This window comes from Panulirus ornatus, chromosome 10, assembly GCF_036320965.1.
Source record: "Panulirus ornatus isolate Po-2019 chromosome 10, ASM3632096v1, whole genome shotgun sequence".
Taxonomy (NCBI): domain Eukaryota; kingdom Metazoa; phylum Arthropoda; class Malacostraca; order Decapoda; family Palinuridae; genus Panulirus; species Panulirus ornatus.
Genome location: NC_092233.1, coordinates 45,007,106 through 45,022,730, shown reverse-complemented (window position 1 = coordinate 45,022,730; position 15,625 = coordinate 45,007,106). Strand labels below are relative to the sequence as shown.

General features: G+C 42.5%; 1 protein-coding gene across 20 annotated transcripts in view; it reads right to left on the bottom strand.

The window, feature by feature from the left end:
- LOC139750924 (uncharacterized) overlaps nucleotides 1-15,625 on the bottom strand; it is a 109,954-nt gene that overhangs the window by 82,944 nt on the left and 11,385 nt on the right. For 14 of the 20 annotated variants that reach the window (XM_071665832.1, XM_071665821.1, XM_071665823.1 and 11 more), the window contains exons 3-4: nucleotides 15,545-15,606; nucleotides 5,134-5,191 (exon numbers count right to left, since the gene is read on the bottom strand). In XM_071665832.1, coding sequence (XP_071521933.1) covers nucleotides 5,134-5,191; nucleotides 15,545-15,569 — 83 coding nt within the window. In that variant the 5' untranslated portion in view covers nucleotides 15,570-15,606. Of the gene's footprint in view, nucleotides 1-5,133; nucleotides 5,192-15,544; nucleotides 15,607-15,625 lie in introns of those variants that run through there. The other 6 variants (XM_071665818.1, XM_071665817.1, XM_071665820.1 and 3 more) reach the window with 3 other exon arrangements.

Sequence of the window (15,625 nt, the reverse complement as noted above, 5' to 3'; positions counted from 1 at the left end):
ATCAAACCACCTCACATCACATATTGTCCTCAAACATCTCATTTCCAATACATCCACCCTCCTTCGCACAACTCTATCTATAGCCCACGCCTCGCAACCATATAACATTGTCGGAACCACTATTCCTTCAAACATACCCATTTTTGCTTTCCAAGAAAAAGTTTTCGACTTCCACACATTCTTCGATGCTACCAGAACTTTCACCCCCTCCCCCACCCTATGATTCACTTCCGCTTCCATGGTTCCATCCGCTGCCAGATCCACTCACAGATACCTGAAACACTTCACTTCCTCCAGTTTTTCTCCATTCAAACTTACCTCCCATTTGACTTGTCCCTCAACCCTACTGTACCTAGTAACCTTACTCTTATTCACACTTACTCTCAGCTTTCTTCTTTCACACACTTTACCAAACTCAGTCACCGTCTTCTGCAGTTTCTCACACGAATCAGCCACCACTACTGTATCAGCAGCAAACAACAACTGACTCACTTCCCAAGCTCTCTCATCCACAACAGACTACATACTTGCCCCTCTTTCCAGAACTTGCATTCACCTCCCTAACAACCCCATCCATAAACAAATTAAACAACCATGGTGACACCATTCACCCCTGGCGCAAACCAACATTCACTGAAAACCAATCACTTTCCTCTCTTCCTACACATACACATGCCTTACATCCTCAATAAAAAATTTTCACTGCTTCTAACAACTTTCCTACCACACCATATATTCTTAATACCTTCCACAGAGCATCTCTTATCAACTCTATCATGTGCCTTCTTCAGATCCATAAATGCTACATACAAATCCATTTGCTTTTCAAGCATTTCTCACATACATTTTTCAAAGCAAACACCAGATCCACACATTCTCTACCACTTCTGAAACCACACTGCTCTTCCCCAATCTGATGCTCTGTACATGCCTTCACCCTCTCAATCAATACCCTCCCATATAATTTACCAGGAATACTCAACAAATCTGTAATCTGAGCACTCACTCTTATCCCCTGTGCCTTTGTACAATGGCACTATGCAAGCATTTCGCCAGTCATGAGGCACCTCACCATGCGTCATACATACATTAAATAACCTTACCAACCAGGCAACAATAGTCACCTCCTTTTTAAATAAATTCCACTGCAATACCACCCAAACCCACTGCCTTGCCGGCTTTCATCTTCTGCAAAGCTTTTACTACCTCTTCTCTGTTTACCAAATCATTCTTCCTAACCGTCTAACTTAGCACACCACCTTAACCAAAACACCCTATATCTGCCACTCTATCATCAAACACATTCAACAAACATTCAGAATACTCACTCCATTTCCTTCTCACATCACCACTACTTGTTGTCACCTCCCCATTAGCCGCCTTCACTGATGTTCCCATTTGTTCCCTTGTCCCTAGCACCCTATCTACCTCCTTCCAAAACATCTTTTTATTCTCCCTAAAATTTAATGATACTCTCTCACCCCAACTCTCATTTGCCCTCTTTTTCGCCTCATGCGCCTTTCTCTTGACCTCCTGCCTCTTTCTTTTATACATCTCCCACTCATTTGCATTTTTTCCCTAAAAATCGTCCAATTGCCTCTCTCTTCTCTTTCACTTATAATCTTACTTCTTCATCCCACCACTCACTACCCTTTCTAATCTGCCCACCTACCATGCTTCTCATGCCCAAGCATCTTTTGTGCAAGTCATCACTGCTTCCCTAAATACATCCCATTCCTCCCCCACTCCCCTTACCTCCTTTGTCCTCACCTTTTTCCATTCTGTACTCAGTCTCTCCTGGCACTTCCTCACACAAGTCTCCTTCCCAAGCTCACTTACTCTCACCACTCTCTTCACCCCAACATTCTCTCTTCTTTTCTGAAAACCTAAAAATCTTCACCTTCGCCTCCACAAGAAAATGATCAGACATCCCTCTAGTTGCATCTCTCAGCACATTAACATCCAAAAGTCTCTCTCGCGCACCTATCAATTAACATGTAATCCAATAACGCTCTCTGGCCATTTCCCCTACTTACATACGTATACTTATGTAAGATAATTACGTATTATCTATCATTATACATAATCACCGTTTCCCATGTCAACGAGGTAGCCTCAGGAAACAGACAAAGAATGGCCCATCCATTCATATACACAGGTATATACATAAATGCCCACATAGGCACATATACATACATATACATATCAGCATATACATATGCAAACATTGCGTACATACACACATACATTTTCATACTTACTTGCCTTCATCCATTCTTATCACTACCCTGTCCCACAGCAAAACAGCATTGCCATCCCCTGCTTCAGAGAGGTAGTGCCAGGACTAGAGACAAAAAGACCACATTTGGTCACACTCATTCTCTAGCTGTCATTTGTAATGCACCAAATCCACAGCTCCCTATCCACATCAATGCCACACAGATCTTTCCATGGTTTACCAAAGACACTTCACTTGCCCTGGTTCAGTCCACTGACAGCACGTCGACCTGGTATACCACATCGTTCCAATTCTCTCTATTCTTTGCAAGGCTCTCACCTTCCTGTATGTTCAGGACCCCAATCGCTCAAAATCTTTTTCACTCCATCCTTCCAGTGCCAATTTGGTCTCCTGCTTCTTGTTCCCTTCATCCTATTTGTCAATCTTTCCTCATTCTCTACATATGTCCAAACCATATCAGCAGTCTCTCTTCTGCTCACTCAACCACACCACTTTCATTTCCATATATCTCTCTTACCCTTACATTCCTTACTCGATCAAGCCACCTACCCCACATCTTGTCCTCAAACATTTCATTTCCAACACATCCACCCTCCTCCGTACCAACCCTATCTATAGCCCATGCCTCGCAACCACATAACATTGTTGGAACAACTATTCCTTTAATCACATCCATTTTTGCTGCCTGAGATAACATTCTCTCCTTCCACACATTCTTCGTCGCTCCCAGAACCTTCACCCCCTCCCCACCCTGCAACTCACTTCCGCTTCCATGGTTCCATCTTCTGCTAAGTCCACTCCCAGATATCTAAAATGCTTCACTTACTACAATTTTTCTCCACTCAAACTTATATCCCAATTAAACTGTCCCTCAACCCTACTGAACCTAATAACCTTCCTCTTATTTACATTTACTCAACTTTTTCCTTAAACACACTTTCCCAAACTCAGTCGCCAACCGCTGCAGCTTATCACACGAATCAACCACTAGAGCTGTATCATCGGCAAACAACAACCAACTCACTTCCCGGAAACTCTCACCCAAAACAGACTGCATACTCACCCCTATCTCCACAATTCATGCATTTACCTCCCTAACAACCGCACCCATAAAGAAATTAAACAACCATGGGGACATCACACACCCCTGCTTCAGACCCACATTCACTGGAAACCAATCACTACTTTCTTCCTACTCATACAAATACCTTATATCCTTGGTAAAAACACTTCATTGCTTCTAGCAACTTATCTCCTACACCATATACTTTTAAAACCTTACACAAAGCATCTCTATCAACCTTATCATATGCCTTCTCTAGATCCATAAATGCTACATAAAAATCCATTTGTTTTTCTAAGTATTTCTCACACTCTTCAAAGCAAACACCTCATCTACACATCCTCTACCACTGGAAACCAGGATGCTCTTCCTCAATCTGATGCTCTGTACATGCCTTCACCCTCTCAATCAAAACCCTCCCATATAATTTCCCAGGAAGGCTCAAAAACTTATGCCTCTGTAGTTTGAAAACTCCCCTTTATCCCCTTTGCCTTTGTACAATGGCACTATACATGCATTCCGCCAATCCTCAAGCACTTCACCATGGTCCATACATACAATGAATATCCTTACCAACCAATCAACAACACAGTCACCACCTCCTCTTTTTAATAAATTTCACTGCAATACCATCCAATCCCGCTGCTTTGCCGGCTTTCATATTCTACAAAGCTTTCACTACCTCTCATCTGTTTACCAAATCATTCTCCTTCACCATCTCACTTTGTATACCAGCCAGACCAAAACGCCCTATAATTGCCACTATATCAAACGCATTCAACAAACCTTTAAAATACTCAATACATCTCACTCCAATACCTCTCATCATTTCCCCGCTTGCTGCCTTCACCAATGTTCCCATTTCTTCTCTTGTCATACGCACATTATTTACCTTCTTCCAAAATATCTTTTTATTCTATATAAAATTTAATGATACCCTCTCATCCCAAATCTCATTTGCCCTCTTTCAGCTCTTGCACGTTTCTCTTGCCGATTTCTTTTAAACAACTCCCATTCATCTGCACTAATTCCCTGCAAATGCTGTCCAAACGGCTCTCTTTTCTCATTCACTAACAGTCTTACTTCTTCATCCCACCACTCACTACCCTTTCTAATCTGCCCACCTCCCAACTATATATTTAGGAAAGAAAGAATATTTCCAACCTATTCCCTTTGTGAACAATCCCTCTACAATCTCTACAAAAAAATTCAACAGCTTTTTAAAAATACACTTTCTCTCATTTTTCTGTTTTCTTACAATAAGGTCTAACAAAGCTTCAAAGCACACAATATTGTGCACTCAAAAATATAACTAGCTGCCAAGCAACCAAAAAAACTCTATTCCTATATAATGAAAAAATGATCCTCCCATTACAAACCCATCTTAACATGTTTGGCACTTAATTCTATGCAATAGCATTAGACCCCTTCCACTCAAACCACTCATTGACTAATTACAATTATGCAAGTAAAAATAAAAATGTTACTCCTCCTTCACAATTCAGTCACCTATATCCAAAGATCACCCATTCCAACAAATATGGCACTGAAAAAACTCACAATGAAATACTTCAACAAAAGCTACACAACTGCCCACTCAACTCATACAGCCATCAGTAACCACACGGCCTACACTAACAAGTCACATTATCCTGCTGAAGTTCAGAATATTACCCCTCACTACAACTTAATCACAATTTTGGCATATCCCATGACAATTCATTTCCATGATAAAACAACCATGATGACACTTTAGTGCACATTCCTTAAATGCCCTCAACAGACAGACAAAACATTACTACAGTTTATGACAAAATTTATTAATTCTTACCTTGTTGCCCATTTTCCTTTTCCATGGGATGACAAAGGATTCCTTCTTAATCCTCGACCTTGCAGGGAACAAAAGGAAAAAAATAGTTATTACTAATTATTACAACATACCATAATACTTTGTTCTGTTTTCCTCAGCTGGTAGTGCATGTAAAATGAATCATGCCTTTTCATATCTAATTGTAAATTTATCATCATGCCATTAGAGAAAATTCAATTTGTGCATAATAAACATACATACAAATATGTCTATACAAATGATTAAAATGTATCCATACATCTATTATCTATTATTATAGAGACTGATGTTTTCCGCATCAGCAAGGTAGCGTCAGGAAACACATAAACAATGGCCCATCCATTCATCCATACATGTATATACATAAATACATACATATAAAGTGTCGACGGAAAGAAATGACACCTACAATGAAAACGAACACCAAATATGGAAAATAGGGGAAAAAATGATCAATCAGGGTATTTTTATTCATCCTAATACTTTGTGATGTCTCCTCTGAGCTTCCTAACTTATTCAAGACGGTCTGGTATGCCCCTGGCCAAGGATCTGAAGTATTCTTTGTCAACAGTTTTCCACACCTTGGTGATCGCCTCTTTTAGGTGTGGGACAGACGTCGTCTGGATAAGGGATAAACGTGTGCCCAGGCATTCTCAATTGGGTTGAGATCTGGGGAATTCCTGGCCACTCAAGCACTTCGATGTTTGTGTCCTCCAGCCACTTTTTCACGAGGTCTGAGCCATGACAAGGGGCCCCGTCATGCATAACCACGCCTTCGGGCCGATGAAGGTCATACAAATGGTGCATGTGATCCCTCAGCACATCCAAATAATTTGCAGCATGCATTGTCTCACTTTTAGGGAGAAGAATTAAGTCCCCAGCTCCGTTGGCGCCACTGAAAATTCCCCAAACCATCATTGAAGGAGGGTGTTTGACGACTTTTGCGGTATATCTAGGATGGTAGAGGTTGGAGTTTGGGCTTCGGAGGCAGCGCTTAACACAACACGTACTGTCTTGAAGGTCAATTCATCGGAGAAACAGGCCTGCATCCATTTCTCCAGGGTCCAGTCTTGGTATCTTCGTGCAAATTGAAGTCTACGGCGCTTCATGCCAGCTGTTACAAGTGGCTTCACTGCTGCGTGTCGTGACTGGAGGTGGAGGTGACGCTGCAAGCATTCGCGGATGGTGCGAGTAGCAACGTTTCATAGCAGCTCAGGGTACATTTTCTTGAGTTCTGTGGACATAATAAACAGGATTTTCAACACTTCACGCCGTAGGATATCGTCTGTCTTCTGAGAGGTTTTTCTTGGCCTCCCAGAGCGTGGTTTAGGGGCCGGAACCTGGTTGGGGCAAACGCCCTGCCGGCAGCGAGAAGCCTAAAGACAGTTGACCGAGAATTTCCAACTAGAGCACAAATATCTTTAATGGAGACGTTTTCCTCCCTCAAAGCGAGGATACGGGAGCTCTCCTCCATCGACGTCATGGTTCGACCCCTATTTACTGATGTGGGGCACTATGGGGACACAAAATGGTGTTGGGCGGCATCTGGGAGGTAGCACAGGAAGGAGTGCTAAATTGATCACAACGCAGAGTTTTCAGGCAACTGGGGCAGTTAGTCGCCCTGGACTACGCTTGAGGTGTGAAAACATTCCAGATTGCGCCAGAGAGAGCCACTGCTAACATAAGATGGTTTGTGGCGGTCTTTTTTGAGACGTACTTTCCACTGTGTTTCAATGGGATGTATCATTTCTCTCCGCCGACACTGTACAAAACATATTTCTTATCATTATACTTTGTCGCTGTCTCCCGCATTAGCAAGGTAAAGCAAGGAAACAGACAAAAGAATGGCCCAAACTACCCACATACACAGGTATATACATACACGTCCACACACGCACATATACATACCTATACATTTCAACGTATACAAATATATACATACACAGACATATACATATATACAATTGTACATAATTCATACTTGATGCCTTTATTCATTCCTGTTGCCAACCCGTCACACATGAAATGACCCTGAACACCCCCCCCCCCCCCCCCCCCCTGCACATGTGCACGAGGTAGTGCTAAGAAAAGACAACAAAGGTCACATTTCTTCACACTCAGTCTCTACCTGTCATATATAATGCACCGAAACCACAGCTCCCTTTCCACATCCAGGCCCCACAAAACTTTCCATGGTTTATCCCAGATGCTTCACATGCATTGGTTCAATCCATTGACAGCACGTCAACCCCGGTATATGACATCATTCCAATTCACTCTATTCCTTGCACGCCTTTCACCCTCCTGCATGTTCACGCCCCGATCGCTCAAAATCTTTTTCACTCCATCCTTCTACCTCCAATCTGGTCTCCCACTTCTCCTCATTCCCTCCACCTCTGACACATATATCCTCTTGGTCAATCTTTCCTCACTCATTCTCTCCATGTGACCAACCCATTTCAATGCACCCTCTTCTCCTCTCTCAACCACATTCTTTTTATTACCACACTTCTCTCTTGCGCTTTCATTACTTACTCGATCAAACCATCTCACACCACATATTGTCCTCAAACATCTCATTTCCAACACATCCACCCTCCTCTGCACAACCCTATCTATAACCCACACCTCGAAACCATATAACATTGTTGGAACCACTATTCCTTCAAACATACCCATTTTTGCTTCCCAAGATAATGTTCTCGCCTTCCACACATTCTTCAAGGCTCCCAGAACCTTCGCCCCCTCTCCCACCTTGTGACTCGCTTCCGCTTCCAAGGTTCCGTCCACTGCCAAATCCACTCCCAGATGTCTAAAACACTTCACTTCCTCCACTTTTTCTCCATTCAACCTTACCTCCCAATTCTCTTGTCCCTCAACCCTACTGTACCTAATAACCTTGCTCTTATTCACATTTACTCCCAGCTTTCTTCATTCACACACTTTACCAAAGTCAGTCACCAGCTTCTGCAGTTTCTCACCAAAATCAGCGCTGTATCATCAACAACTGATTCACTTCCCAAGCTCTCTCATCCACAACAGACTGCATACTTGCCCCTCTCTCAAAAACTCTTGCATTCACCTCCCTAACAACCCCATACATAAACACATTAAACAACCATGCAGACATCACGCACCCCTGCCACAAACCAACATTCACTAGGAACCAATCACCTTCCTGTCTCCCCATTCATACGCATGCCTTACATCCTCGATAAAAACTTTTCACTGCTTCTAGCAACTTGCCTCCCACACCACATACTCTTATTACCCTCCACAGAGCATCTCTATGAACTCTATCATATGCGTTCTCCAGGTCCATAAATGCTATATACTAATCCATTTGTTTTTCAAAGTATTTCTCACATTCTTCAAAGCAAACACTTGATCCACACATCCTCTACCACTTCTGAAACCACACTGCTCTTCCCCAATCTGATGCTTTGTACATGCCTTCACCCTCTCAATCATTACCCTACCCTATAATTTCCCAGGAATACTCAACAAACTTATACATCTGTAATTTGAACACTCACCGTTATCCCCTTTGCCTTTGTACAATGGCACTATGCATGCATTCTGCCAATTCTCAGGCACTTCACCATGAGCCATACATACAATGAATATCCTCACCAACCAGTCAACACCACAGTCACCCCCTTTTTTAATAAATTCCACTGCAATACCATCCAAAAACCCTGCATTGCTGGCTTTCATCTTCCACAAAGCTTTCACTACCTCTTCTCTGTTTACCAAATCCTTCTCCCTAACCCTCTCACTTCGCATACCACCTTAACCAAAACACCCTATATCTGCTACTCTACCGTCTAACAAATTCAACAAACCTTCAAAATACTCACTCCATCTCCTCCTCACATCACCATGACTTGTTATTACCTCCCTATTAGCCCCCTTCATCGATGTTCCCATTTGTTCTCTTCTCTTACGCACTTTATTTACCTCCTTCCAAAACATCTTTTCATTCTACCAAAGATTTAATTATACTTTCTCACCCCAACTCTCAGTTGCCCTCTTTTTCACCCCTTCCACCTTTCTCTTTCTTTTATACATCTCCCAGTCATTTGCACTATTTCCCTACAAAAACCATCCAAATGCCTCTCTCTTCTCTTTCACTAATAATCTTACTTCTTCATCCCACCACTCACTACCCTTTCTAATCTGCCCACCTAGAACACTTCTCATGCCACAAGCATCTTTTGTGAAAGCCATCACTGCTTCCCTAAATACACCCCATTCCTCCCCCACTCCTCTTACCTCCTTTACTCTCACCTTTTTCAATTCTGCGCTCAGTCTCTCCTGGTACTTCCTCACACAAGTCTCATTCCCAAGCTCACTTACTCTCTTCATCCCAACATTTTCTCTTCTTTTCTGAAAACCTCTACAAATATTCACCTTTGCCTCCACAAGATAATGATCTGACATCCCTCCAGTTGCACCTCTCAGCACATTAACATCCAAAACTCTCTCATTCAAGCACCTATCAATTAACACGTAATCCAATAATGCTCTCTGGCCATCTCTCCTATCTACATACGTATACTTATGTACATCTCTCTTTAAACTGGGTATTTCCAATCACCAGTCCTTTATCAGGACACAATTCTACAAGCTCTTCATCATTTCCATTTAAAACACTGGACACCCCATGTACACCAATTATTCCCTCAACTTTCACATCACACACCTTTGCATTCAAATCACCCATCACTATAACCCGGTCTCGTGCATTAAAAGTGCTAACACACTCAGCTGCTCCCAAAACACTAGCCTCTTCTCATGCCCAGGTGCACTGGCACCAATAATCACCCATCTCTCTCCATCCACTTTCAGTTTTACCCATATGAATGTAGATTTTACATTCTTACACTCTATCACATACTCCCACCAATCCTGTTTCAGGAGTAGTGCTCCACCTTCCTTTGCTCTTGTCCTCTCACCAATCCCTGACTTTACTCCTCAAACATTCCCAATCCACTCCTCCCCTTTACCATCGAGCTTTGTTTCACTCAGAGCCAAAACATTCAGGTTCCTTTCCTCAAACATACTACCTATCTCTCCTTTTTTCTCATCTTGTTTACATCCACACATATTTAGACACCCCAATCTGAGCCTTCGAGGAGGATGAGCACTCCCCGCTTGCCTCCTCCTTCTGTTTCCCCTTTAATAAAGTTGAAATACACGAAGGGAGGGTTTCTATCCCCCTGATCCCGTCCCCTTTAGTTGCCTTCTACGACAAGTGGGGAATGCGTGGGAATTATTCTTTTCCCCTATCCCCATACGCAAATATATACATACACATATGACAACATTACATACATACAGAAGTTTTTTTTTTTTGCTTTGTCGTTGTCTCCCGCGTTTGCGAGGTAGCACAAGGAAACAGACGAAAGAAATGGCCCAACCCACCCCCATACACATACGTTCACACACGCAAATATACATACCTACACAGCTTTCCATGGTTTACCCCAGACGCTTCACATGCCCTGATTCAATCCACTGACAGTACGTCAACCCCGGTATACCACATCGATCCAATTCACTCTATTCCTTGCCCTCCTTTCACCCTCCTGCATGTTCAGGCCCCGATCACACAAAATCTTTTTCACTCCATCTTTCCACCTCCAATTTGGTCTCCCACTTCTCGTTCCCTCCACCTCCGACACATATATCCTCTTGGTCAATCTTTCCTCACTCATTCTCTCCATGTGCCCAAACCATTTCAAAACACCCTCTTCTGCTCTCTCAACCACGCTCTTTTTATTTCCAAACATCTCTCTTACCCCTACGTTACTTACTCGATCAAACCACCTCACACCACACATTGTCCTCAAACATCTCATTTCCAGCACATCCATCCTCCTGCGCACAACTCTATCCATAGCCCACGCCTTGCAACCATACAACATTGTTGGAACTACTATTCCTTCAAACATACCCATTTTTGCTTTCCGAGATAATGTTCTCGACTTCCACACATTCTTCAAGGCTCCCAGAATTTTCGCCCCCTCCCCCAACCTATGATCCACTTCCGCTTCCATGGTTCCAACCGCTGCCATATCCACTCCCAGATATCTAAAACACTTTACTTCCTCCAGTTTTTCTCCATTCAAACTTACCTCCCAATTGACTTGACCCTCAACCCTACTGTACTTAACAACCTTGCTCTTATTCACATTTACTCTTAACTTTCTTCTTTCACACACTTTACCAAACTCAGTCACCAGCTTCTGCAGTTTCTCACATGAATCAGCCACCAGCGCTGTATCATCAGCGAACAACAACTGACTCACTTCCCAAGCTCTCTCATCCCCAACAGACTTCATACTTGCCCTTCTTTCCAAAACTCTTGCATTCACCTCCCTAACAACCCCATCCATAAACAAATTAAACAACCATGGAGACATCACACACCCTGCTGCAAACCTACATTCACTGAGAACCAATCACTTTCCTCTCCTCCTACACAGGTATACATTCATATTTGCTTGCCTTCATGCATTGCTATCTCTACCCTGCACCACAGGAAAACAGCATAACTATCCCCTGCTTCAGCGAGGTAGTGCCAGGAATACAGACAAAAAGGCCACATTCGTTCACACTCAGCCTCTAGCTGTCATCTGTAATGCATTGAAACCAAAGCTCCCTGTCCACATCTATGCCACACAGATCTTTCCACTGTTTACCCAAGACACTTTACTAGCCCTGGTTCAGTCCACTGACATCACGTTGACCCTAGTATACCACATCGTTCCAATTCATTCTATTCCTTGCATGCCTCTCACCCACCTGTATGTTCAGGACCCCAATCGCTCACTATCTTTTTCACTCCATCCTTCCACCTCCAATTTGGTCCCCCACTTCTTGTTCCCTTCACCTCCGACACATATATCCTCTTTGTCATTCTTTCCTCATTCTCTCCATATATGCAAACCATTTCAGAACACTCTATTCTGATCACTAAACCATACACTTTTTATTTCCACTCATCTCTCTTACCCTTAAATTACTTACTTGATCAAAGCACCTCACACCACAGTCTGTCCTTAAACATTTCATTTCCAGCACATCCACCCTCCTCCCTACAACCCTACCTATAGCCCATGCCATATAACATTGTTAGAACTACTATTCCTTCAAAATACCCATTTTTGCTGACCGAGATAACTTTCTCTCCTTCCACACATTCTTCGTCGCTCCCAGAACCTTTGCCCCTTCCACCACCATGTGACTCACTTCCACTCCCATGGTTTCATTCACTGATAAGTCCACTCCCACATATCAAAAACACTTCACTTACAATTTTTCTCCATTCAAACTTACATCCCAATTAAACTGTCCCTCAACCCTATTGAACCTAATAACCTTCCTCTTATTTACATTTACTCTCAACTTTTTCCTTTAACACACTTTCCCAAACTCACTCACCAACCTCTGCAGTTTCTCAAATGAATCAGCCACTAGAGCTGTATCATCGGCAAACAACAACCAACTCATTTCCCAGGAACTCTCATCCAAAACAGACTGCATACTCACCCCTATCTCCAAAATTCTTGCATTTACCTCTCTAACCACCCCATCCACAAACATATGAAACAACCATGGGGACATCACACACCCCTGCTTCAGACCCACATTCACTGGGATCCAATCACTACTTTCTTCCTACTCATACACATGCCTTACATCCTTGGTTAAAACTCTTCACTGCTTCTAGCAACTTATCTCCCACACCATATACTCTTAAAACCTTACACATAGCATCTCTATCAACCCTCTCATATGCTTTCCCCAGATCCATAAATGCTACATACATATCCATTTGTTTTTCTAAGTATTTCTCACATTCTTCAAAGCAAACACCTTATCTACACATCCTCTACCACTTTGGAAACCACACTGCTCCTTCCCAATCTGATGCTCTGTACATGCCTTCACCCTCTCAATCAAAACCCTCCCATATAATTTCCAAGGAAGGCTCAAAAACTTATGCCTCTGTAGTTTGAACATTCACCTTTATCCCCTTTGCCTTTGTACAACAGCACCATACATGCATTCTGCCAATCTTCAGGCACTTCACCATGGTCCATACATACAATGAATATCCTTACCAACCAACCAGCCAGTCACCCCTACTCCCCTTTTTAATAAATCCCACTGCAATACCATCCAATCCTGTGGCCTTGCCAGCTTTCATCTTCTACAAAGCTTTCACTACCTCTTCTCTGTTTACCAAATCATTCTCCTTCACCCTCTCATTTCATATACACCCAGACCAAAACACCCTACATGTGCCACTATCATTAGGTCTGGGATGCAGAGTGTTTTCCATTCTGATCTAACTCAGGCCATGGACTTGATTCATGGTCTATTGCACCAGGATGTCATAGGTTGTACCCTCTGCTTGTTGGTCCATGCTCTACCCATGTTCGTATCAGGACCTTGTTCAGGTGAGCTTATAAGCAAGCAAAGAACAAAAGCATTGGGGCATATAACTATCATGATGATCGTATCGGCTTGGTTAGCTGTCCAGCAACCTTCTGTGGAACCTTGAGCCTGAACCATCAATAATGATGATGTTAGGAAGTGGACGAGGTTGAGGAAACATTAGCAGAAAGAGGACTTAACATGACTGGGAATTGGAGGACCTCGAGTCTAATCTGCAGCTGCATTCTGAAGATCTAGCTATTCCAAGGGGCTGACCGAAGATGGAACTTCTTTGTTATTTGCAGTCCAAAGTTTACTCATGCTTATGACACAGGTAAGCCATGCAGGAGTTATAAGTCCAGTATTCCAGCTAGTAGTGAACATTCTACACGATTTGATTGCTGCCCCATATAGCCACAACCAGCACTGCTGCCTAACTTGCTGTCACTTCTGTCCCCACCTGATGCCTTTACTTATGCAGAGCTCTTAGCCATAACTGCCCCCAAGGCTCCATCTCAGCCTGATCCATGTAGAGAATTTGTAGGTGATTTTGTTGGAGCTCAGACTCCAGCTCAGGCAGCTGGAGCAAAGGGGAGCAGCAAAATTGTTGTAAGTGCAGCGCAGCTTAGCTTTAGCTAATGAATCAGCTTTAGAACCCGGGGACAGGGGAGAAAGAATACTTCCTGCGTGTCGTTGAAGGCGACTCAAAGGGGAGGGAGCCGGGGCTGGAAATCCTCCCCTACCATTTTTAATTTTTCAAAAAAAAGGAACAGAGAAGGGGGCCAAGTGAGGATATTCCTTCTAAGGCTTAGTCCTCTCTTCTTAATGCTACCTCGCTAACACGGGAAATGGCGAATGTATATAAAATATCAAACATTCAACAAACCTTCAAAATACTCACTACATCTACTTCTCACTCCAACATTACCTCTTATCATTTCCCCACTTGCTACCTTCACCAATGTTCCCATTTCTTCTCTTGTCTTATGCACATTTACCTCATTCGAAATCTTTTTATTTTCCCTAAAATTTAATGATACTCTCTCATCCCAACTCTCACTTGCCCTCTTTCAGCTCTCGCATGTTTCTCTTGCCACTTTCTTTTATACAACTCCCACTCATCTGCACTACTTCCCTGCAAATGCTGTCCAAACGCCTCTCTTTTCTCATGCACAAACAATCTTACTCCTTCATCCCACTACTCACTACCCTTTCTAATCTGCCCATCTCCCAACTATATATTTAGGAAAGAAAGAACATTTCCAACCTATTCCCTACATGAACAATCCCTCTACATTTACAAAATAATTCAACTGCTCCACTTTAAAAATACACTTTATCTCTTGTTCTTTTCTCTGTTTTCTTGCAAGAAAATAGAACAAAACTTCAAACCACACAATATGTGCACTCGAAAATATAACTAGCTGCCAAGCAACCAAAAACACTCTATACTTATACAATGAAAAAATGATCTTCCCATTACAAACCCATCTGAACATGCTTGGCACTGAATTCTACGCAACAGCATTAGACCCCTTCCACTCAAACCACTATATGACTAACTACCATTATGCAAGTAAAAATATAAATGTTACTCCTTCACAATTCAGTCATCTATAGCCACAGATCCCACGTTCCAACAAATATGGCACTGAAAAAACATACAATGAAATACTTCAACAGGTGCTAAACAACTGCCCACTCAACTCAAGACATACAGCCATCAGTAACCAAACTGCCCACACTAACAAGTCACATTATCCTACTTATGTTCTGAATATTACCCCTCACTACAACATAATCAGTTTCAGCATATCCCATGACCCTTTAATCCCATGATACAACAACCATGATGACACTAAGTGCATATTCCTTAATTGCCCTGCACTCTCTCAACAGACAGACAAAACATTATTACAGTATGACAAAAATGATTAATTCTTACCTTTTTGCACATTTTCCTTTTCCATGGGATGACAAAGGATTCCTTCTTAATCTTCGACCTTGCTGGGAACAAAAAGAAAAA